This window comes from Eulemur rufifrons, chromosome 9 (assembly GCF_041146395.1).
Source record: "Eulemur rufifrons isolate Redbay chromosome 9, OSU_ERuf_1, whole genome shotgun sequence".
NCBI classification, from domain to species: domain Eukaryota; kingdom Metazoa; phylum Chordata; class Mammalia; order Primates; family Lemuridae; genus Eulemur; species Eulemur rufifrons.
This window is the reverse complement of record NC_090991.1, coordinates 42125950-42151896: the sequence shown is the minus strand read 5'-3', so window position 1 is coordinate 42151896 and position 25947 is coordinate 42125950. Positions and strand designations below refer to the sequence as shown.

Genomic DNA, 25947 nt, shown 5'->3' with positions numbered 1-25947 from the left:
CTTGCCTTGAGAGATGCTGGGAGAGGCAGGAGGATGTGACTGATGACAGTCAGGACAGGGCGAAAGGATGAGGAAGGGCGGGAGGTTGGCAGGAAGAGAGGAGGGCAGGAAGGGAAGAGGACAGGAGATGAGCACCAGGAGCAGGGGAGACAGTGGTCACTGGGCTGCTCTCACCTCCTGATCCTAAGGAGTTTCCTCTTAAGGGGCCGGGGCTGGGGCAGAAAACCTCTAGGGCATGTGTTGGTGCTCCTAAGCCCCTGTATGACCCCAGAAGGGACCAGGAGGGAGAGGCTGCACTCACCTGGAGGAATCTGCTTCACCCGGACATGATGTGTTTGACGAAAGCTAGGAAAGAAGGTGAAAATCAGCCTCCGGAGTTGGCCCCTCCCAGCCTTTCATTTCCCTCTTGGCCCCTTCCTACCCTGCCTGGCTCCCAACCTTCCTGCTCCCCTTTCTCCAAACTATAATTCCTTCTCTTATTTGGGAGTTGGTGGGAAGGGCAGAGAGAGAGTTCTGCTCTGTGCCCACTCCGTGCTGATGCTCAACACAGAGGAAATGAGCTGCATTATTTCTCCAAATCCCCACAACCTTGAGAAAGGTGCCAGTACCACTCTTGCTGCTCAGATGAGAAAACTGAGGCTCAGAGAAGGCAAGTGACTTGATCTAGGCCACACAGCCAGTATATCACAGAGCTATCTCCAAAATCCATGCTTCTTCCATTACACCAGGACGTTCACGCCCAGGATGGAAAAGAACAACATCCACTGGGGAGTCCACCAAAGCCCATGTGAGGCATCTTCCCTCCAGCCCCTGGACCCACCCAGCCCAAGCTGTTGCCCACCTACCCATCCCTGGGTACCCTGGGAAGCAAGGCATGACCTAATACCTTCGTAGTTGATGCAGCCATTGGCATCCTCTTGCCCAGCCAGCAGTTGCTCCACTTCAGCCTCAGTCAACTTCTCTCCTGCAGTGAGGGTTGGAAGTGGGCTCTTAATTAGAGACGGCAAAGGAGGGACTCCCTGGATCTGGGAAGTGGTTCATACCGAGCTCCCCCAAAGGCTTTGGAAGGTGGGGCCAAGGGTCTCTAGGCCCTGCCTAGTCCCTGAAGCCTCTTCCTCTGCCTTACAGCTGCCAGGGCCCTAGCGTCTAAGGCAAAGACAAGGACAGATGCCCTGGGTCCCACCTCTCAGGCCTCAGTAGTAATCCCTGCTCTGCCAACCTGCTGTCAGCTCTTCTTCCAAACCCAGATGGGGAAGGTTGTTCCTGCAGAGCCCAGGGAGGCAGGGCCTGGACTGGGATGTGATCCTCAGGATGCAGGGGCCCAGGGACCTTGTGTACCCCCCACATATGCCACCTTGGCAACCCCCACCCCTCCATTCCTCCCACTTAGACTTTGTCTCTGCCCAGCTGGCATACCCAGGGTGGCAAGGACATGCCGAAGCTCAGCGCCCATGACCGTGCCGTTGCTCTCCTTGTCGAAGACACGCAGCCCCTCCACAAAGTCCTCGTAGGTGCCCTGCTCCTTGTTGCGGGAGATGTGCTGCAGGATTGGCAAGAACGTCTCGAAGTCCAGCATCTTGGCATTCATCTCTTCAGCGGGCAGGGGAAGGAAAGAGAACGCAAAATTAGCAGATGCTCAGGGGAGCAGAGGGTCAAGAGGGAGCCTCACCCCAGCTTGGGCAGCACCCAGGGCTTGGGCTGCAGCCGCTTCTGGGTGGGTCTCCCAGTCAGTGCTCCTGGAGGGCACAGAGCTGCCCACCAGAGCAAGGGAGGAGACTTGAGGCTTGGGAGACTCGGGCCCAGGGCACTCTTTTCTCAGTAAAGGAGCAGGCTGTAAGGAAAAAGGAACTGTGACTCCACCCAGACCTCTGAGTACCGTGTGGCTACGGCAGCAGCAGGATGTGAGGGGCCCAAAGGGCCATACGGCCCAGGCCTCACACTCACAGTCTAGACTTTTCGCATGTGACACACACACAGTCACAGAAGTAAACCAAAAGGATTGAAAAAAGAAAGTGCTGTGTAACTCTACATGGGGTCCCCTCTCTAGATCACACGGCCTGGAGCTACTCTGAATCAACGATTTTTATACATTTGCAATTCTCTTGTGAATAGCACACTTCTCCCACGTTGTAGTGTGTTAAAAGCTTGAATTTAATAGATGTGAACCATTTTCAAATACCACATATTTTGGCATTTCTTTCTTTTATAACCACTTGGGAACCTCCCAAAATGGAAGAGGCTTTTAACCTCTAAGAAGCCCCACTGACACGGGCAAGCTTTTAGCCTCTGGCCCTTTCCTGCCCGAATCCTTCACCCCCAACTGGTATCTTCAGCAAGAAAAGGGGAGCGGGCCAGTACCAAGGGAGGGGGAGGATCCTGCCCAGGTCTGCCTCCCCGACCCCCAGTGCCTACACCTCTGAGAAGGATGTGTGTGTTTTAGGGCTGCTGTTAGCTTTACTGGCACACGTGACAGATGACAGTCACAACTAAAACTCACTCCCTTGCACCACTTTCTAACCGCTCACTCACCAAAACCTGTCGGAATGCAAATGAGTGAAAGAGCCATCACAGAGCTAATCTCAAATCTGCTCTAATTTATATTAAATGAATAATTTGCAAACTTCAGTGCTCTACTTGTTATTGGAAACAAGTTATTTGTGATACAACTCACACTGGTCAGAGGCTATCTCAGCGTGTGACAGATACCTTGACTGAGAGCTACAGGGTTGGGGAGCGGAGGCTATTGGCCATGACTGTGTCCCCAGCACCCTGAAGCAATAGAATGTCACTCCTGCCCCCCAGGAGCTCCCAACCTCATGAGGGAAAAAGAACAAGCCCAGGCTACATTCTTCAAGGATCAACTAAGTATGGGGGCTTCTGGATAAATTCCTGCAATGGGACTAGGGTAACCTGGTAGGGGAGCTTGGTCCTGAAGGGCTAAAGGGGGACAAGAGAGACCATGGCTGACAGGAAACAAATCTGGATGAGGAGCCCAGGGGCTGCGAGGCAGACACAGGGAGAGGTCAGCCACTCGGCCCGCACTGACCTTCGGGCTTGGGCTTGCCCAGGACGCGCAGCACCTCTGCGTTGGTGGGGTTCTGGCCCAGGGCCCGCAGCACATCCCCGCACTGCCCGTAGGTGATCTTCATCTCTCCAGCCGGGGTCCGGTCAAACAACGAAAAGGCCTCTTTGAACTCTGCAAAGAGAAGATCCAGCTACAGCACCCCCTGCCCCAAGTGAAGGCTGTGGCTGGAGGGTGATCAGCCTCACCCCAGGCTGAAGAGCAGGGCAATGTGGTTGTTCAAATATTCAAATATCTCCCTTCAGCCATCATCCCAGACCCTCCCTGGAACCTGTCCCCATCCCATCCTCTGACAACTAAAGAGGGAGCCTGGTGCCTCCTCGACCCCTCCAGCACTGGGCCTTCCCTCGCTGGGCCTGGGAGCTGGTCTATCATTCAGTTGCTGCGTGATGTGGCTGTCTCTCTGCCTCACCCCTCCCACCCACTCACCCTTCCCTGGTGTAGGTAAGGCTCCTGACTGTTGAACATGGCAGAGAAGTGAAGATAGCACTGGCCCGGGAGTGAGGACTCCTGGGTTCTCATCTTGGCTCTGCTTCACAGCACAGGATAAGCCAGGCTGGGTCTCAGTTTCCTTGCGCACACAAAGGGCCTAACGGCTGCACTCCACCCCACCCCTTCCTGTTACTGTGAGAGTCAGAGCAGGTGGCTGTATGTGGAGGCACTTTGCAAAGTGATAAGACCTGTTGGAAAGTCTGCTATTATCTTTACTGCCTGTTCCAGGCTGAAAGGGGGCTCCCAGGCTGGAGGAAGGGACATTGTAACAGTCAGAGCACCCCAGCTCTGCCACTGACCCGTACATGGCTTTGGGCAAACTAGTAACCTCTGTTTCTTGGCTCATTTTCTCAGCTCTTGCGGGGATACAATGTGCACCTGAGTGTGTGTTGGGGGGTCACAAAGCACGCCAAGCCGTGTCCAGCACAGGGAAAGGGAAGGCACAACTTGTGGTTATTCCTATTTCCTAGTCTGGATCCAGCTCAGAACCACAGGGACTGGACTCCCTGAAGGTGGCAGGGCAGGTGTCCCAGGGGCAAGGCTGAATTACAAAGGCGCTCCTGGTCCCTTTTCTAAGAACCTTAATTCTTCACTGATTTGGATTCAACCAATTCATTAGTGAAGATAATTTGGTCTGGGAGTACCATTGAGGTTATTTTATACTATCCACAAGGAAGTGTTTCACTAAGCAGATTAACAGATTAAGCCAAAAAAGAATTTGTGAACTGCTTAGGTGAAAAACTCGTTTTAATACTTATTCCTTAAGTACTTATTTCCTTAGAGGCTGCATGTGGATTATTTACAAATCATTCCACATTATCGAAGAAGATTCCCCCAAACCCTTACTTGCAACTCTTTATTAGGCTTTCTATGAATTTAAAAGATATAAAACCACATGTCTTTCACATTACTGAATAACTGAGTTCAAATTCCATTTCCATTGCTTGCTTGACCGTGGGCAAGTAAATATTTAACCTCGATAAACCTCTTCTCTTCTATAAATGGCACCTACCTCGTAGAGTCCTTACATTAAATTATATTCAAATTAATACAATAATTTATGTAAATACAATAATGTACGTAAAAAATCTTACCACAATGTCCAGCACATAATAAATGTCCAAACAATGCTGTTAGTATTATCTTACTGAGTTTAATTCCAATTTTATCACTTAACTGTGTGATTTTGACCTCACTGAACCTTGGTTTCCTCCTCTTATAAAAAGAAAATAACACCTACCTCACAGCCTTGTTATAAGGATTTAATTTTTTTAATCTTTAAAGCAATTAGCATCCCTCCGTGCTCAATAAATATATATTTGTTAGTTGAATCTGAATTCAGACTTTTTGATCTTCTCCTAGTTTGTTCAGAAGAGTGAGGCCAGGTTTAACAAAAAAGGGAGTCTCCTCATAAAAGAAGATATAATGGGGGAAAAAACAAGATATAATGATACTCAATAGGAGGCTGAAACATGAGGAGAAAAGTAATAAGAACAATGATTTGAATGCTTACCATGGACCAGGCTCTGAGCTGATAATTTTGCATGGATTACCTCATTAATCTTTAGCAAAAACACTTATGCTAGAGGTATTATTATCCTCATTTATAATCCAATGTAGATGTGGCTTCTGATCAACTATTAAACCAAGGAAATGGCAGGAGGGAAGAGGGAGAGACCTGCTTGCTGTACCTGCTAATGCTCCAACCTGTTACTGGCCTTCTGGGAACCCTGGTATGCACATAAAAACCAAATAGGAAAGTTTAAGATTACTGCTAGGAAAAAACAAAGCCAGTGTGACCTTGAAGTGATGTTCGTGAGCCCAGATGAGGCCCTTCCTGAATAGCCTGCAGTAGTGTAGTCAGCTGCTTACTAGAGCAATGAGTTCAATGGTGGTAACCCCTTTCTAGAAGGATATGGAAATCTGGAGAGGGACCAGAGAGGGAAGCCAAGGCTTAAAAGCTAGTACCTAGGAGAAAAAAAGCATATAAGAAATTGGGGCCATATCACCTAGAGAATATAAATCTAAGAAGGGATTTGAAAACTATCTCCAGATAGATGGAGGGTATGTAGCAGATGCTGAATAGACTCATAGAATTTCTGAATTGAAAAGAGCCAAATACCCTCACCTTGCAGATAAGAAAAGTAAGATATGAAGAGGTGACTTGCCCAAAGTCTCATGGCCAATAGTGGCAGAATTAGGGCAAATACGGAAAGCCTCCTGATTCCAAATAATGTTCTTCTCATCATAACATGAGAAAACCATCATCAGCTTCACCAAAGAGCAAATAAAAAGATAACTGGGGTAAAATTAAGGAGAAACAATTCTGATGCAACACAAAGAAACATGTCTTCAAGGTCAGAGGGATAAAAGATTGGAATGGAATCAGGAGGCTTCCGTATTAGCCCCACTTCTGCCACTGAAAATGTTCAGGAGAGAAGAAGCAACCAGCTGTTTCAGTTGGCTTTGACCATGATTCCCACTAGGGAAATTAAAAATTGTGATCATTAGTTGATTTTCCAGTCTTCACTGGTGCCATTGCGTTTGTATATGCACGTAAGTATATATTTAACTAGAATGCATCAAAATTAAGAATTTCACAGCACCCCCAAAACTGCTGACTGAAAGTATCTTATAGGGCATTACAAAAACAGTGAAACAATTCACTAGTTTCCAACATGCATGTGCCAGCTCTCGTGTTCTAATTGTGGGTAAACTGGTGTCACTTGTTTGGAGGGCAATTTGGCAATGACCATTACAATGTAAAATGCACACATCCTTTGACCCACTGCTAGGAAGGTCACCTGGGGAAAACATGCCAATATCCTCCAACTGGAAACAACCTGAAGGCCCATCAGTGTAGCCCTGATTAAATAAAAAAGGTGCATCCATGTGTGAGACTCTCTGTATATAATTATTTAAAAGAATGAAATAGAACTGTTTGTGTTAATTATGAAAAGATATCCAAATATTGTATATTATTAGATAGTATATATTATTAAATCCAAATATATATTTAATAAAAGGCACAGGCCAGTATGTATCATAGGGCTCAATTTGTGTAAACTTTATATACATACATACATACTTGTCTGTCACTATGTTTTTCTCAAAGGACACATAAACACCTGTTAATAGCAGTTGTCTTTGGGAAAGGAATCAACATGAAAAAAATACTTTTATTTTTTATTATTTATTTTTAAGTAGTACATGTTTGATTTTTGTTTTGCTGTTGTTGTTTTATCATGTATTAGTCTAAGTTTTAAAATACAGTATGTGCTTAAAATGACAGGGTTGGATCAAATGATCTTTCAAGGTCCCTTCCAACTCCTGTGATTTTATGTCTTGGAGGCATTTGCTGGGGGAAGCAGAGGGATAAGCTGCAATGACAGTGAGCCCTGCTTTACAGCCGGGGACACGTAGCTATCACATGGTGAAACATTTCATTCTCAAAACACCAGACTCCTACAAAAGAGAGGCTAAAGAGTGACAATCAGACTGAAGGCTGGGAGATCTTGAGGCCTGTCTTGAAGCTGCATTTAATAACACTTTCTTTTTTTTTTTTCTTTTTTTTGAGACAGAGTGTCGCTTTGTTGCCCTGGCTAGAGTGAGTGCCGTGGCGTCAGCCTAGCTCACAGCAACCTCAAACGCCTGGGCTTAAGCAATCCTCCTGCCTCAGCCTCCCGAGTAGCTGGGACTACAGGCATGCGCCACCATGCCCGGCTAATTTTTTTTTCTATATATATTTTAGTTGGCCAGATAATTTCTTTCTATTTTTAGTAGAGACGGGGTCTCGCTCTTGCTCAGGCTGGTCTCGAACTCCTGACCTTGAGCGATCCACCCGCCTCGGCCTCCCAGAGTGCTAGGATTACAGGCGTGAGCCACCGCGCCCGGCCTAATAACACTTTCTATGAGACTGAGAAAACATAAATCGTCCCTACAAAGATGGAGAAGAGTTGTTGATGGAGATCACAAGTGGACTAGGGCACCCCCGAGTCACCATGGACCCTGCCACCATTAGTGGGTGAGCATCCTGGCAGACTTCATGATGGGGGACGGGAAGCTGGTAACCTAAGGAATGTTTTCCAATAACAGGAACAGAAATGAATGCTTCCAAATATCTTGGATATATTTTGGGGGTGAAGAAAAACGGCACTAACATTTGCTGAGCATCTGTTACATTCCAAGCGGTCTGGCAGAGTACTTGAGAGCATAGGTCTGGAATCAGATTGCCTGAGTTTGAATCCTAGCTCCACCACTGACTGCTGTGTGAGACTCTACAAGCCACCCAACCTCTTTGTGCCTCAGTTTTATCACCTGTAAAATGGGGGTGGTAATATCGCTGCCTCATAGGATTGTTATGAGACTTGAACTAGTTAATCCACGTAAAGTCCTTAGGATTGTGCCTAACACATGCTAGGTGTTCAGTACAGACTTACTATGATGATGATGATGATGATTACTATTACCATGAGGACAACTACTCCTTCTCTTCCTCTTTCTCCTTCTCCAGGAAAGTGCAAAGAGGGGGAGGTGGGGTTGTTCAGACTCACCTTCGATCTGGTCAGCACTGAAGTCGATCTGTGGAGAGGGAAACAGAGGAGTGAGGGTTGGGATTACTGAAGGCTTCCCATGGGAAGCAGAAGTGGCTTCCACCACAGTCTGGTCACCTCCAGCAGGCCACTGAGGAGGAGGGAAGACTACTGGCTAAGTGTAAACACCAGTCCTCTGATGAATGAGCCACAACAGACAGGCTATGAAATAGACTTGGCCCTCTATATCCACAGATTCCTCATCCCTAAGTTCAACCAACTGCAGATCAAAAATATTAGGAAGGAAAAAAAAACCAATAAAAAATAACAATACAACAATAAAAAACAATACAAATAAAAAACAACACAGCATAAGTATTTACATAGCATTTACATTGCCTTAGGTATTATAAGTCATCCAGAGATGATTTAAAGTAGGCTGGGCACAGTGGCTCACACCTGTAATCCTAGTATTTTGGGAGGCCAAGGTGGGAGAATCAGTTGAGCCCAGGAGTTCAAGACCAGCCTGGGCAATAGCGAGACCCTATCTCTACAAAAAATTTAAAAATTAGTCGAGGGTGGTGGCTTGTGCCTATAGTCCCAGCCACTTAGGAGGCTGAGGCAGGAGGATCGCTTGAGCCCATGAGTTCAAGGCTGCAGTGAGCCATGATAACGCCACTGCACTCTAGCCGGGGCAACAGAGCAAGGCCCTGTCTCAAAAATAAATAAATAAATAAATAAAGTATACGGGAGGATACTTTATTGTAGTTATGTGTAAATACTATGCTACTTTATTTCAGGGACTTGAGCATCCCTGGATTTTGGTATCCACCGGGGCCCTGGAACCAATGCCCTTCAGATACCCAGGGGTGGCTGTAATGTAGCCTCCAAAGCTCTCTCAACACCATGTGTTAAGTTATGGCTCCAGGTAAGAGGGAAGGAGAGAAAGAGAAATACTCTGGATAACTCTAGAACCTACACTGCTTCCCTATTGTAATTCCTTTGGGTCAAAGGTAAATTCCTCATCCTAGCCAGACATAAACTGTCCTCACTTTCACCCCTTCAGTCTCTCCCGAGTCCACACTCCTCTGACAGGCTGCACTTCCTCCCCCTTTGAGCGCCCCCACTCCCTACACTAGGATTCCTTTTCCTACTTGATGCTGACCTTAAATCCACCTCCTTCAGCCTTCCCACACCCCATGCCACCCCAACTCCTCCTGCAGCACATGTCCATTATTAAGTAAAATTTATAGGAGGCCATTGGTTTGGACTGAGATCCTGCATGAGGCCCAAGAGATCTAACAAAAATGGAGTCACCCATGCTGAATGCCACGTCACCAAGACGAAACTCAGCTGTTTCTGACCTTCTAAGAAATTAGGAAAGTGAGAGATAATAGCCAAATCCCCAAACAGACCAGTTTTAGCCAGAAGCATGGTGAGGAAGTCCCCTCCGCTTTAACCTTTACAAGAAAAGTAACTTTGAAACCACCAATCTGCATTTCGTTTTCTGTTTCTGCTTTCCTCAGCCCTTTTCTGTCTATAACACCAACCCCCTCTGCTCAGCTCATCAGAATACTCATTCTATTTTATAAAATGAGGTGTTGCCAGATTCTAGAATCACAGATGAAAGCCGATTGAGATCTTTAAACCAAATTTGTTGTAATTTTGTCTTTTGGTACCCTCTTGGGCACTCTGGGACAGCAAGAGTAGCTTTGCACGGCCCCTCCACCCTTTGCGAGTGTTTTCTACCCGTGCCTCTATGTGCACTCTGCTTCCTTGAAGCCAAAAGCCCTTAGGGCAGGGATTTTTGTTATTGTTCACAGAACTACGTAGTAGAGACTCAAAAAATATTTGTTGAATGAAGGAATAAATTTTGGATTCCCCCTAATAATGTGTAATAACTCAATGCTGAGTACAGAAGGGGAAAGTGGGAGGCTCTGAAAATGAATGACAAGGACCAAGCATGAGTCATCAATTTAATTTAAGATCTTGTATATTACTTCATGGTCTTTATCCACTCCACCCCATCCTGTCCCATCCCCTAGAGGTCCTCTCCATGTGCCACCATTCCCAGTCCTAATTCTGCTGCTGCTTGAGCTGTACCCAGCCCATCTCCTCGTCTCCCAGAACTGACCTCCATTTTTTTTTCCAAGAAGTGTCTTGCTCTGTCACCCAGGCTGGAATGCAGTTGGTATCATCATAGGTCACTGCAACCTCAAACTCCCGGGCTCAAGCAATCTCCTGCCTCAACCTCCTGAGTAGTTGGGACCACAGGTGTGTGCCACTGCACTCAGCTGATTTTTTATCTTTTGTAGAGTCAGGGTCTTGCTGTGTTGCCCAGGCTGGTCTCAAACTCCTGGCCTCAAGTGATCCTTCTGCCTCAACCTCCCAAAGTGCTAGGATTACAGATGTGAGCCACCGTGCCTGGCCTGAACAGACTCCATTAATGAGGACCCCTGGAGGTGGCTGCATGAGCTGGTGGGGGCTAGGGAGTGGGGGGTGGTTAAACTGGGTTGGGAAGGAAACTAGCTGTGCCCAGGAATGGACTTTGCCAAAAGCAGGGGGTAGTCAGGAAGTTAAGGGATGTGGTAAAGGATGTTCTGCATTAACTCTCTAAGGAAAGGTACAGTTTGCCTTACTTTGCAATGCTTTAAGCCCCAGGAGAAAACATGTAACAGAAAGTAGTATAAAAACACAAAACTTTGAACCTTAAATTCAGCTGATTTTTAAAAAACTGAATATATGGTCATAACTACATATATTGGGCTTAAATTTACTTTTGCTCTATCTTTGAGCAAAGACTCTCCTACACAAAAGAACTGGGTAAGTGCAATAACAGGGAAAATGGCTCCCATGAAAGAACCTACTTTTTTTTTTTTTTTCCTATTTTAAAGCAACTTCAACAACCCCCAGGATTGGAAGATGCAGACAAGGAAAAGAGGGCTGAGAAACTGGGAGAGGTGTGTGGATGGAGGGAGGTGATAGGCCAAGGGAAGGACACCTGTCTCGTGCCACTAGGCAGCTGTTGCCCAGACGCCAGGAACCCGGCTGGCGACACGCCCATAGGTATGGCGCCTCATCAGAACAAATCAGAAATAAAAGCCAGGAGGGATCCCGAGGAGCAAGATGGTCAGCTTTTCCTGCTCAGCCCAGGGAGGAAGTGATGTATGGTCCTTTCAAGGACTTACACTGGCCTCAGTTTCCCAGAGTGAGCCCTAAGCAAGCCCAGGAACCAAGCAATAGCCACCATCTCTTGGCCAAGCAGTTCTGCCCGACTGCTGCCCCTTGTGGGGATTAGCTGGTCAACCCCAGGGTCCTTGGTGCAAGAACTGTAGGGTATCCCTGCTGCGGGTGCTGGGAGGAATCCTGAGAGGGCCAGGGAGGGTCATACAATCAGAGCCCTGGGTTTTAATTTCCCTACCTACTTGTCACAGAACCTGGTCCTGTGTTCTTATTTTGACCTGATTCTCACAACCCCCATCCCTGCCCTGAGGCTGAGATCCCCAGGGGCTCACCGCTCCCAACATGTTATTAATAGCTCTTCATACCAGTAGCCACTTGACCTCGTCCATTCTGGTGCCAGGCCTTAAAACTGCTCCTCTTCAGAGGCCTCTGAACCCCTCCCTCCTGGGCCCACCCTCTCTCCCTTCCATTCCTTCAGCAGCTGGGCCAGATAGCTGGGAGGTCTAAAATGACTGAGTCAGCAGGCAGGGCCTACACCAGCTCCAGGGAGAGGAATGTTCCCGTGTGAGGGGAGCGGGATGGGGCAGGCGAACCAGGCCCAGCTCCCTTACCAGGTCAGAGAGAAGGTTTCAGCCTGGATAGGGCCAAGCAGGGAAAGAGGAAGAGGGGGACCCGGGCTTCTCTTACCCTCTAACTGTAGCCTCCCTTCCCACCCCCCCTCACCCAGGATGAGGGTGTGTGTGAGGGAAGCCTTTCCCAGGCCCCAGCGCACAGGGAGTATGCTCCCCGACTGTTTACATCACTTACTCCAAGTTGCACTGGCAGCTGTCATTATGTATCTGTTCTCCACAAAGCTGTCACACTACCTGCGTGGAAAGGTTGGTCTCCTTTACTTTGTTGTGATGGTCCTCACAGTGTCTTAAAAAGGGTAGATGGTTGGGTGGTTGTACCTCCCACCATTGCCAACTCTGCTGGGCGACACTAGGGTGGCAGAGCAGGGCTTCCTCGAACAGAGCAGCAACTTGTTCTTAAGGGAAAAGGCCTATGACAGGAGATGCCCCTTGTCAGCCCCGATGCCCGCTCCACTGTCCCATGGGACTGTGACGCCCCAGTCCTCATTCCAGTCCAGCCTACATGAAGTAGATCTCTAAGCTCCAGGGCAAACAGGATCCTGAATGTCATCCCCACCCCCATCCTGATGGCTGAGCCTCACTCACCTTTACACTCTTGGGGTCAAAAGCAGGTTCCTTGGGGGCCTCGGAGGCTGGGGCCGGGGCTGGCACAGAGGCTGGTGCTGGGGCTGGCTTGGCCGCCTCCTTCTTAGGCTCAGGCTTCTTGGGAGGCATGTTGTCTTATTGGGATCCTCGGTGGAGGAGTGATCTAAGAAGAAACCAAGAGACGCGGTGCCTGGGAGATGAGATAGGAGACAGGACGGCCTCCCTCCCCTTTTATCCTGAGCAGGAGCCCCCACAGAGGGGCTGGGTGAGAGCAAGAGCAACTGCTGCTGACTATAAAAGGAAGAAACACCAGCAGGGTACAGCTGACAACTGTGTATTGTCACCAGGTTTGGGGCTACCAGCCCCCTCCCCCTCGCCCCACACCTCACTCCTCACAGCCTCCACCTCTAGGACAGGCTGACCCCTTCCTGCCACTGGGCAGAAACCTAAAGAGGCCAGGAAAACAGACCCTCTCAAAAATGCCAGAGCAGCCAGAGAGATGAGCTGACTTGAGCAGTTGATAACCCTCACACAAAGCCCAGGGGAGGGTGAGGCTTTTTTTAGCCCCTCCTGAACAGAGGCAGCCCACTGCACATTCCTTTTAAGCCAAGATCCCTTAAGCTGAGAGCCACTCTGGGCCCTCAACTCTGCCCAGAGGCTCAACTCTCCCGGCATGGAGCCCTGAAGCAACAGCTGGTCCAGCCAACCCACGCCATCCCAGAGACTGAAACCCTCCATTCTCCAGAGCAGGCGTCCCAGGAACTCAAATCCCAGATGGATCCACCCCCGCCCCCACACACCTCAATCATTCATTCAACAGGTATCGAACACTTAAAATGCACCTTAGGGGGCCTGGGTGAGAGGCAGAGAGGTGTCGCAAAAAGTTGAGGACACTGGAGGTCAGAAAACTTGGGGTCTCATTTTCACTCTACCTCTAACTCATTCTGTGTTTGTGTGTGTGTGTGTGTGTGTGTGTGTGTGTGGTGCTTACTATGGATTTAATACCAGGCACTGTTAAGCGCTATTCATATAAAATCTCATTCAATCTTTACCAAAATCCTATAAGGTACATACTATGATTACTCTGTTTTACACACGGGGAAATTGAGACTAAAAGTGTTTGAATTACTTGGCCAAGGTCACTCAAATAACTACCTATGAGCTGGGATTAGACCCTAGGTGCGTCTGATTCTAAAGTTTATGCTGGAATAATTTACACAATAACCCTTTGTCGGGGAGGCATTCATGTTTGTGTGCTCATCAGAAAGGTCAGGATGGAGCTGCACTAAACTGTGAACAGGAGACACCCTTGGGGACCTGTGGGGTGAGGGCAGGAGGATGACAGCGATTTGTAGTGTTTTACTTTTTTCACTTCCTGTATTAATGGAAATTTTTATAACGAGCATGTACTGTTTTTATAAAAAACTTCGAAAGTTTTTTATCCACTACACAAAACTGCTTTGAGCTGAATCTTTAGACTCTACAGTTAACAAGAGGAATAAAGCTGGGAGAAGCAGAAAGGTCACTGCCTTTCGAGGCCCAGTTTCCTCACCTACAAAGCAAGATTGCTGGACTACAGAACATTCGGAGCCCAGGTGTGCCCATTTCCCGGCTTCCTAACCGCAGGCTCCATGGCCCAGATCATTCCTTTCGAGCCAAAGGGCCCTCAGAGATCATCTCACCTCATCCCGTTTCACACGTGGGAACCTAAGGCCTGGTCCGCCTTCTGAGCTGCCTGGAGACGGTCAGCTATTTACAGGCGGAGCCGGGCCAGCTAAGTCTGCCTGCCGGTGAGCTGCGCTGTCCTACGCCACACTGCCCCTCCTCCAGCCACACCTGTGCGCGCCGCCGGTGGGCAGAGAAGCTTTCAAGGAAACTGAGGCAGGAAAAGGGGCCAGGACTTGCCCAAGGGGACACTAGAACAAGACCCTAGGCCAGTCCTGGTCCTGAGCTGGGATGGCAGCTCCTTGGCTCTTTTCGCCTCACCCCTGTCCCCTTATCTTCTGCCTCACAACTCTTCCTTGTAGCCTATCAGAGCTGATCCCTTGTCACCCACTGCCTTGTACCGCTGCTTGCACCTTTCTGTATTCCCTGTCAGTCCCCTCCCTGACCTATCTCATTCCTCATGGGGCTTGTTGGTAATAAGGAAGGACAAGCAGAGGAAGCCCAGCCCCTCCCCCCTCTGCCTCCACCTGCACCCCTTCCTAGACTAGGCGTCCTGCGGGGCTTGCACAGAGATTACACAAACTGGGATTTCTGTAGAAGCTCCTGATAGAAGCTGGAAGACCGGGCACTAGTCCTGACGTTGCCAGCCACTTCCCCTCTCGGGGCCTCAGCTTGCTTATCTCTAAAATGAAAGATAATTGGGGGGGGCAAGGGCAGTACATATAACCTAAACTTTTGTACCCTCATGATATGCTGAAATAAAAAAAGAAAAAAAAAAAAAAAGAAAGATAATCAGGAGCTTTCAAAGCTCAACAGAATCCTAAAACTCCACCGACATGCTTCCGGCTGCAAGGACACTGAGAGGCCAGGTCCTGGCGCTCCCTCCCCCACCGTCGCTTCAGTCAGCGCCACGCCTGCGTGTTTCACACGCTGGAGTTCCCACGATCATTTTCTAAGAAATGGTTCCATGCTTTAAAACTTTTTAAATAACCATTGAATGAAATATCTCCCCTTCCAGTTAAAAAACAAGCCTATAATTCTAGTCATTCTACTATAGAAAGAAGTATGTCCTCAAAAGGCTGTGCTTTCCTTTTATTTCCTTTATTATTTATTTGTTTGTTTATTAAATTCCAAGAAGCAGCAAAATATCAAGTCTAGATGGGAAGAGGGCTACGAGGTTAGAAAGCTGGGGAAGGTGAAGGGGGCTCTAAAAACATCCCAAATCACAAAACAGTGGGGACTTTGGAGACAGGCAATGATAGGTCTGAAGTCACTTCCTAATGGCGGGCTGAGTAGCCTCAGGACTTTTGATGGTAAACACTTCCTTTTATGAGCTTTGTATGGAATAATGTAAGCAAGGCACTGCAAACAAGCTCTGGCCGCACAGGAAACACAGATGTGCATCTCACTTCGCTTTGCCAGGCAGATGAAACTAGAGGTGTGTTCAGGCTTCTGAGATTTTCCCGAAGGAACTCCAGAGAGAGGGCCTCATGAGGGAGGGACAAGGTAATGTGGCAGTGGCTAAGGGGTTGTAAGGTGTGGGTTTAGGAATGAGGAAGAGGAGGAAAGGAAGGGAAGAGGGGGAAGGGCAGCAGCTGGAACCCACAGTGTAAAATATTTGCAGCTCAGTAAGCGTATGGCTGGTCTCTAGGGCCAGGCAGCCTGCGTGTCAGCAAACACTTGGAGGAGGAGCCCACCTGCCTGAAACCTTGGGCCACAGGCACCCCAGCTCAAATCAGTTTCTGATTCTCTTTCAGCAACCCCAGTGAAAAAAGTGCCTGGCACTTCAGAAGCAACTAGAGGAGAGCTGTGGTTTCAGAGAAAGAGCTACGGATGAATAATCAAGATACGGAGCACTGGCCTTGTTTTTATTAAAACTCCTGATGCCCACAGTTCATTAGAGCCCAGTAACCGGAGTCAGAGGTTTCCCCTGCAGATCTCGTCCATCTGGATTATCTTGCACAGGGCCTACCACAGGGACTTGCCCTCGAACGCGTGTTGACAAATCAGAGAAAAGGCAAGAAGGAGATGTGGAAGCGTGAGGACACAGTGTAGCAGTGGGTTCTGGCAGCCGAGCAACCGTCTCTGGGAAGCATCTAGTGGTTCCTGAGCCAGAGCTGATCCAACCCACCCAGATGCTCCCATTGGAGGGACTTCAAATTCAATGGATTGAAAACAGAGGACAGAATTTCACACCAACCAGTTTACATCAGATGTCAAATTCGGAGACAAACGCACAGAGAGCTGACATCAGCCCTCATATGGGATGGGCTCACGAACACTCCTCCTCCTCCTCCCTTTAACTCTGACCACGCAGGGCCTGTGTCCTGCCCTGAGAGAGATCTACTAGAAACTCCTGCCTGGGATCAAATGCTGCTGACAGCAGACCTGGCTTTTAATGCCTTGTCCTTGTCATCCTCCCTTCTCACTTCTGGCCAATGTCTCATCAGCCTGGCATCATGGGGCAATGCCCTGGCCAACACTATGTTAATCTGTCCCCACAGAGAGCACTGGGTAATCTGGACTTCACTGCAAAGCAGAGGTTAAAAAGGCCCACTCAAGAGCCAGATTGCCTGGGTTAGAGTCCTGACTCAGTTAATTCCTTGGGCAATTTAGTTAACTTCTTAACGTTTTTTTTGTTTGTTTGTTTGTTTTTTGAGACAGAGTCTTGCTCCGTTGCCCGGGCTAGAGTCAGCCTAGCTCACAGCAACCTCAAACTCCTGGGCTCAAGCAATCATCCTGCCTCAGCCTCCCGAGTAGCTGGGACTACAGGCATGCGCCACCATGCCCGCCTAAGTTTTTACATATATTTTTAGTTGTCCAGCTACTTTCTTTCTATTTTTAGTAGAGATGGGGTCTCGCTCTTGCTCAGGCCGGTCTGGAACTCCTGAGCCCAAAGGATCTGCCCGCCTCGGCCTCCCAGAGTGCTAGGATTACAGGCGTGAGCCACTGCGCCTGGCCTAGTTAACTTCTTTATGCCTCAGTTTTCTCATCTGTAAAATAGGGCTGCTAATATAACTACATAGGGTAGTTATGAGGAGTAAATGAGTTAATACAAGTGGCATGCTTATAGCACAGAGCAAGTGCTCAAAATCCTTAAGCTTGAATCCTGTTTGAATGAACTAGTGTGACCATTGCTCCCTTTCCCAAGGCCAATCTCAAAAGAATGACTAAGAGAAAATACCAAGAAATGAAGAAAACTGTGAGAAACTCCTTGGGTGAAGGGGAGGGCCTTGTTTTGAATTGGGGTTGTGTGTGTGTGTGTGTGTGTGTGTGTGTGTGTAAGGTGGCTTTAATTAGGGCCAGGAGGTGGCCAGGCACAGCTGTGGAATGATTTAAAAAAAGAAAAGTGGGGGAGGGTTCTGATCTCTCTTTTCCTCCACCACGGTCTTGGAACAAACAGTGCTACTTCCTCACCTGCCGTGATGTGATGTGACGCAAACTGTGGTCCAGGTGTTGGTAAGGGTCACAGTGGGGCACTGCAGATGCCCCGTGCTTGTGAGGAGCTGATAAAAACAGGCCGGGAGGCAACCTAACTTTGGACAGATATTTCCCCTCCTCACGCCTCTAATTCAGGGCACGTGAACTGCAATCTAAAAAGTGCCTCCCCCTAAGGCTGCTTCTCCCTGGTGGGGAAAGGGTGAAGCTCTGACATAAGGAGCTATTTTGTGGTTGGGCCTGACTGACTTGGGAGTTTTGGTGCCTGTGATTCTCAGTTTGGGGGCTCATTCACTCCCACCCTCAATCCCTCAGCTCAGTGGCACTGGTAGGCACTGCTGGACAGAGCAAACTACATGCCCAAGGACAAAATAACGAAAGGTGAAGAGCACAATTAATTCAAAAAGGTACAAGTTACTTGACTACAGATCGTACCTTAAATAGAAATACAACAGACAGACCAAGATTTAAAAAGTAGCCTAATACGAATGCCAACAGATAAAGGAAAATATTACCAATATGATATAAGAAAAAGAAAACATAAAGAACTATACAAAAATACCAACTATTTGAAAAGTGTTACAGTTGAAATAAAAAAAAAAGCTTTAAAAAAACAAGCACATATGTTAGGTATGAAAAATGAATCGCTAAAATAGAGCACACAATTGATCCGAAAAGTATGAGAATGGACACAGCTGCGAAACAAATTAGGGAACTGAAAGACAAAAGAGAGACTATTTCCCTGGTTGTCTAGGCTAGGAAAAGAGAGAGAGAGAGAGAAAAAATATCTCCCAGAAAGGGGGTGGGGGGAGAGAAAGGCAAAAAAATAGAAACTATATAAAAGAAAGCTAAAAGATATGGAGAATAGAAGTAAAAATGCTTTCTGGTCTAGAAAGGCAATCAAGCTAAATATATAGCTGAAATAAATCTCATGTGAGTTTGTAACGGACATGAATAAGAATGTTCACTGCAGCATGATTTGTGGTGGCAAGGATTGGACGCGATCTGGTTCTCCATCTCTGGAAGAATGCCTAGATAAGATGTGAGCCTGCACCATGAAGGCGTGTGCAGCAGTTAGGAGCACACGGGAGAAACTTCATGATAAGTAGCAAACTGAGATATAAAGCACGATAACATTTCTATAAATTAAGAAGACACACATATAGTCTCACTGTACACGAATGAGCTAAAATCAAAGCTCCAAGGAAAGAAAACACTTACATGCATCTTAGCTAGACAGGTACAAGAATTTATGCTAAAATTGAAACCTTTAGTAAGGCAAATAAATACACATTCTTCTAAGGTAAATATGTAGGAGATTTTAATTGTAATCAACAGCACTATGTAAATTGGCTGCAAAAATAACAAGAAAAGTTTAAAGAATGTTTGGATATTTATTTTGTTGAAATAAATTTAGAGTTGCTTTTTCAGCTTATACACTACTCCTTTGAATTTCATGTTAATAATACTGAGTTATTGCTTCTCAACCTTTTGGCTAAGATCAAGTGTAGTTTCTGTTCTTATCAGCTTAATAATACTGAGTTGACACAAGAGTCAGTGAATTTTCTTAACTAGGGCAGATGTAGTTTTGAAACTGGTATGTTTTTGCTTCAAAGTCAAATCAATTCTTCTAAAATAAATGAAGCAGTTTTGTCAATTTCATGTAAATATTAAAGGAAAAAATTGTTATTGGAAAACTTTTAAGTATGTTTGGAACAACTTAGGTATATGAATCTACTTTTTCTTTTTACTTTTTTTTTAGAGACGGGGATCTCACTCTGTCACCCAGTCTGTCCAGGCTGTAGTGCAGTGGGGTGATCATAGTTCGCTGCAGCCTCGAACTCCTGAGCTCAAGGATCGTCCCACCTCAGCCTCCCGAGTAGCTGGGACTACAGGCATGTGCCACCATGCCTGGCTGACTCTACTTTTTCAACTGTGAATTTTATGAAATCTAAATATAGATTAAGTGTTTCTGATAAAAATTTAGCATCCCAATTGAGATATGGTATAAAAGTAAAATATGCACTAGATTTTGAAGTACAAAAAAAGAATGTAATATATCTCATTAGTCATTTTTACATTGGTTACAAGTTGAGATGATAACATTTTGGTGTCTTGGGTTAAATATTATTAAAAAATTTTAAACTATATGCCTACTGGAAGCATTTTCCATTATTTAAGAACACACACAAGCAACGAAACACACATTAAAAATATCCAATGATTGCCCATGGTGGCTGTGGTTTGGAAGGATAGAGCAATGAGACAAAAAGGAATAAATAAGCAATTAAACAAGAGAGAACTTACATGGAAATAAGGCCATAAATCTGGAAAATGATCAACCCAGTCCTCTATGTGTGTATATATATATACATAATAATATTATTCCTTCCCACAAAAGAGAGAGAAATAAAGCAATGAATAACCTGAAGGCTCAAAGACCCTTAAGGTCCAGAACACCAAACATGAAGGCAGAAAAGGAAGGGAAAGGTGTCTAAAATTCAATTTCATGGACCACAGTAAAACTAGCCCTCAAACTTCATTTCCTCGGCTGCTCTAGCATAGGCAGAGAACTCTACATGTTTGGCCTAATCACTCAACCGTCAGTTTAAATGGCTGAAATTCATTTCTGTGCTGCAATCAAGGCAGTGCCGCCTAGTGACATACCTGTGAACTGAATTCTGTGAAGAGGAGAGTGGGAGGGGCCCCACGACAGGTGGGTTAGAATCCGCCTAAGGGTCTAAAGCAGAGGGCAGGACAGCTGGTGTTTGGCAAAGAGATTAATAGTTGCAAAGCAGCAGAGAGCAAGTTAGAATCCTCACCAGTCATCCAGACTACATTGTCCCTGCTATGCTGACAGCTGCAAGGGACTTCAGAGGCCCAGAGAGAAGGGGGTGACTTGCACAAGGTTACACTATGAGTCATGGCAGACCTGAGACTAGAACCCAGGACGCTACTCCAAGGCAACAGTGGGAGCTGGTAGGGCTGAGAAGGGTTCTCTCAGGGAGTAGCCTGGCCCACGGAGGCATCCATGAAAGAGATGACCTGCCACCCACAGCACGAGTAGCTCTCATTAAACAAAAAGAGACGCAAACCCTTAGCAGGCACTTTTTCTCAGCATTTGAGGATGTGTTTTTAATGCTAAAGATGCTTCTCTTTTCTCGGTTTCCCTTTCTGCCACCTTCCTCTTTTACTTCTTGAATTCTGACTTCCTCCCTAGCACAACACCAGTGACCTCCCTGTGGCTAGATCCAAGGTTCTTCTCTCTGGGCCTTCTCCGCTGTACTTATAGCCACAAAGTTCTGCCACTGACCCTCCTCTCCTTTATCTCCTTTATTCAGATTACTCTCATTCATTTGTTCAACTAACATTTATTGAGCACCTACAGTATGCAGGTACTTTTACTAAGATGAATAAGAGGCCATGCCTGGCCCCAAGGAGCTCACTGTCTAGGTGCGGAGGACGCAAATATATAAATACATAATTTTAATATGATGTTGAATAGTCTCGCCAAGATTTTACAAGGCATTACATAAACAAAAAAGAATGTATTTACTTCTGCCTGAAAAATCTATATTTCCAGTCCCAAGTTCTTTCTCAAATTGTTCAAGCTTCACATGTTCAGCTGATCTTTGGACATTTCTCATCTAAGTAAACCCAGGCCATGGGCTGTTTTGCACATCCTCTATCTCCCAGATTGTACTTGTAACACATACAAACAAACAACAAAGTCTATCCAAAGCAACTATGGTGCATACTCAATACTGGCATATAATCAAGTCTGTGTTTAATCAAATTGCTCTGCAACTTATCTAGAAAAGAATGAACATCCACCTAGAACCTAGCTAGAAAAGGGAGAAACAGAGAACCTCTTCTTTGGTGAGCATCCACTCAAGATGATACAGATAAGTTTTTATCTAGCAGTCAGGTATATATGTCCTTTCTGAGGAAAAAGAGACAATAGCCAGTAAGAACATTCAATTTACTCTTTTGGTTCTAAGTCTGTATTTAGCAAGCAGCCTTCTGGTTAGAATCTGAATGCCTTCAGTAGAAGGAATTGGATAATAATATTTCTTATTTTAAATTAGTAGCTCAGAACTATTTTAATTTTCTATCTTTTTTTCAGATTCAACCATCTAGGATCCTAGAATAATGGAAATTTAGAGCTGCCCAGACTCCCTAACAGCCTCTCTGCCGCATTCCCAGCCCCTAGTCTCTCTCTCTTCCAATTCACATAATCCTCAGCTGTTAGCATAATCTTTCTCAAATTCCATTCTCATGAGTAACTCCCCAGCTCAATCATCACCAGCAGTTCCTTGGGTCTATTTTGTCAAATCTAAAGTTATCAGCCTGGAACCCAGAGGTTTTTATCAGTTCTCCCAACACCACCATTTCAACCAAGCATACTCAGCCTCTACTGCAAGCAAGCTAATTTGCATACAGTCCCTGCCTTTCCTACAGGTGCTCCTAGCCTCCAGTAAACCCATAATAAGTTAAAAATATCATAAGTCAAAAATGCATTTAATATACCTAACCTGCTCACGCCTGTAATCCTAGCACTCTGGGAGGCCGAGGCGGGTGGATGGTTTGAGCTCAGGAGTTTGAGACCCCATCTCTGGGCCTATTTCTAAAAATAGAAAGAAATTATCTGGACAACTAAAAATATATAGAAAAAAATTAGCTGGGCATGGTGGCGCATGCCCATAGTCCCAGCTACTCGGGAGGCTGAGGCAGAAAGATTGCTTGAGCCCAGAAGTTTGAGGTTGCTGTGAGCTAGGCTGATGTCATGGCACTCTAGTCCAGGCAACAGAGTGAGACTCTGTCTCAGAAAAAAAATACACCTAACCTGTTGAACATCATAGCTTAGCCAAGCCTATCTTAAACATGCTCAGGACACTTAGCCTACAGTTGGACAAAACCATCTAATGCAAAGTCTATTTTATAATAAAGCATTGAATATCTCATGTAATTTATTAAATACTGTACTGAAAATGAAAAATAAAAAGGTTGTTTGAGTACTCAAAGTACAATTTATACTGAATTCATATGGCTTTCACAGCATGGGAAAGACAAAAATTTGTCAGTGGAACCACCATAAGTTGGGACCCAGGTAGTTTCTTTCCCTGTGTCTTTCAGTCAGTCCTGGCCCTCCTAGCCATAGGCGGTTTAGCACATCTCAGACCTCTCAACCAAGAGACCAAGATGTGTTTTCTGGTTAGCATCAAAACTTCGAACACTGCCATGACTGTAAATCCCTGAAGGACTAAAAAAAAAAGCAAAAAACAAAAGAGAAAAAAAGAAGAACTAAAAAAAGAAAACACAAAAACAAAACAAAATAAATCCCTTAAAGACTTATAGGCAAGACCAGTATGTTCTCTGGGTCTAGAAAGGGGAAGTCAAAAAGCATCAAGTTTAGATCAATGAGACAAAATTAAGTGGTCAAGTCACTCAATAAAATATTCCAAAAAGATTTATATATTTATAATATTTTAATATATTTATAATATTTGTACAAGGCACTGTGCTAGGTGATAGGGACATCGTGGTAAGCCAAGGTCCCTACCTTCATGGAGCTTACATTAATATTAAAGAAATATAATAAAAATTACCATACATGCTATGAAAGAAAAGATCAAAGATTGCTGATAATTTAGATTAGATAGGACAGGGAATATTCTGAGGATGTGATATTGAGGCTAAGGCTTGAAGGATGAGTAGAATTTAGCTGGTCAAAGAGTAAGAGAGGGCCAGGGTGTGGTGGCTCACGGCTGTAATCCTAGCATTCTGGGAGGCCGAGGCGGGAGGACTGCTTGAGCTCAGGAGTCTGAGACCAGCCTGAGCAAGAATGAGACCCTCATCTCTACTAAAAATAGAAAAAATTAGCCTGGTGTGGTTGTACTCAGCTGTATGTATTCCAAGCTACTCGGGAGGCTGAGGCAGGGGGATTGCTTGAGCCCAGGATTTTGAGGTTGCTGTGAGCTAGTCTGATACCATGGTACTCTAGCCCAGGCAACAGAGTGAGACTCTGTCTCAAAAAATAAATAAATAAAATAAAAAGAGTAAGGGAAAAATATTTTAGGAAGAAGGAGTAATATGCATAAAGGCTTCCACATTAATCACTCAATTATTTTTTAAGCATCATGTGATGCTTTTCAAAGAACAATATAGAGAAATATAAGATTTGGCCCTTTCCTTAGGAAGACAAGACAGAAATAGGAGTCTGCCTGGGCTCCTATAACAAAATGCCACAGACTGGGTGGCTTGAATAACAAAAATCGTTTTCTCACAGAAGCTGGAAATCCATGGTCAAGGTGCTGGCAAATCAGTTTTTGGTGAGCACTCTCTTCCTAGCTTGTAGATGTCAGCTTTCTCCCTGTGTCCTCACATGACCCTTCCTTTGTGAACATGCAGAGAGAGATCAAGCTTTCTGGTGCCTCTTCTTGTAAGGACACTGATCCCATCAGACAGGACCCCACCTTTATGACCTCATTTAACCTTAATTACTTTCGTAGAGACCCCATGTCCAAATACACCCACCCCAGGTGTTAGGGCTTCAATATATGAATTTGGAACAGTCTGTAACATCAATCAAAAAACAAAAAATAATAAGAGCGGAATGAGTTTATTTATTTATTTTTTTTGAGACAGGGTCTCTGTCACCCTGGCTAGAGTGCAGGGACATCATCATAGCTTACTGCAATAATGAATTTATTCCATTTATTCATTAAGCAAATAAGAATGAGTATCCATTGTATGCCAGACACTGTACTAGGTGTGTGAATACACAGAGAATAAGGTAGACAGGGCTTCTGCCCTCATGGAGCTTATAGGCTAGACAGGAAATGGATAAACAAGTAATTACAATAAAGGGAGATGAGAGTAATGACAAGTCTGGTAACACTAGTGCAACCGCAGGAATAGCCAACCAATTCCAGTGGGTCAGAAAAGGCCTGGAAGAAGCACATTTGGAAAATCAGCAGGGATAACCAGGGGAAGAGTGGAATTAAGAGTTTTCCGGACAGAGAGATCAGTATATGCAAGGCCTCTGAGGCAAGAGAGTGGGTCCAGAAATTCTGTGAAGCTGCAGTGTGGACTATAAAGTGGAGATGGGCGAGATGAGTCTGAATAAAGAGGCAGGTACCAACCCTCGGAAGGCCTGGTAAGACAAGTGAAAGGGTTGCTTAGGGAGGTGAGTTCTGACACGCTCAGACTTATTTTTGGTGGTAGGTTGGACTAGAGGAAGGAAGAAATGTGAAGTTATATTTAGGAGGTAAAATTGGTAGGTCTTTGTAACTAGATGTTGGGGTTGTAGAGAATCAAAATATGCCCAAGATACGCCACTTCAGCATAATGGTCGTTTTGAGCCAAAGGCACTTGAAAAACAACAGATGCAAGAAGGGCACTCTGGCCTTCCTTTTCCTTCCTAAAAGGAAGAGATAAAGCTCCCATGTGAAGGTGCCCTCCCAATACCAGGAGAAAGAAAGACATTCTTATAACCACAGACGGGGAGTGGAGGCTGAGAGAAATCTGTACAAACCTTTTTAAACTAACCCTTATCTTCCTAGTCACTTTTCCATAATTAACTGCCCAAGCCCAAATCCCTTTGTTTTGTTCCGTTTTCACAATGGGCTACTCTTTGCCCAACATGGTATATAAGCGTTGCGCATTAACTGCTTCTTAGGGTCTTCATTTTTCCTGTGAGGGCTCCCATATACATGTAGAAATTATTAAATAAAATTTGTGTGCTTTTCTCCTGTTGATCTGTCTAATGTTAGTTTAATTCTTAAGCACAGCTGGAAACCCTAAGAGGGTAAAGGAGAAATTTTACCTCTCCTAGAGGCTGAAAGGAAAAGAGTGGTTTCTGGTTTGGGCCATGGAAAAGATGGTGATGTCTTAAACTGGGAGAGGAAATACTTTAAGTATGGAGAATAAGGGATTCCATTCTGAAGAAAGTATGTGTGAGACATCCAGATAGAGATATCCAGTTGGCAGTCATGAATTTGGATCTGGAGCTCTAAGAAGCAGTCTGGCAGGAGATACAAGTTTTGGGGACAATTTGTAGAGGAGAAACTGAGGCCACAGGCATGGAGAGGTTTGCCTAGGAAGAAAGTGTAGGGTAAGAAGGTGGCCCAAACAGACCCCTGAAGTACTCTAACATTAAAAGGGCTGGCAGAGGGGCTGCAAAGGAAACTGATGAAGAACAGAGCGGTACGAGGAAAGTCAAGAGACTGTGTCACTACAGAAACCAAAGAAAAGGGATGATTTGGCCAAGAGGGAGGAGGAAACATGGTGGGGGGCAAAGGGGGAAGAGCCACAAGGTCAGGTAAGATAAGGAGGA

The 25947-nt window shown here is 45.7% G+C and overlaps 1 protein-coding gene and 1 pseudogene across 1 annotated transcript; one reads left to right on the top strand and one right to left on the bottom strand.

Moving 5' to 3' along the window:
- Positions 1-298: 298 nt before the first annotated feature.
- Positions 299-13039, bottom strand: MYL4 (myosin light chain 4). The gene is made up of 7 exons (XM_069481587.1): positions 12912-13039; positions 12507-12669; positions 8128-8155; positions 3047-3196; positions 1417-1590; positions 887-964; positions 299-345 (listed from the first exon to the last, which is right to left on the bottom strand). Exons 2-7 carry the CDS (start codon positions 12633-12635, stop codon positions 317-319), a joined length of 588 nt encoding a protein of 195 aa, XP_069337688.1. The 5' UTR covers positions 12636-12669; positions 12912-13039; the 3' UTR covers positions 299-316.
- A 6045-nt stretch (positions 13040-19084) lies between these two features.
- LOC138392647 (U2 spliceosomal RNA) lies at positions 19085-19239 on the top strand (annotated as a pseudogene).
- Positions 19240-25947: the final 6708 nt, after the last annotated feature.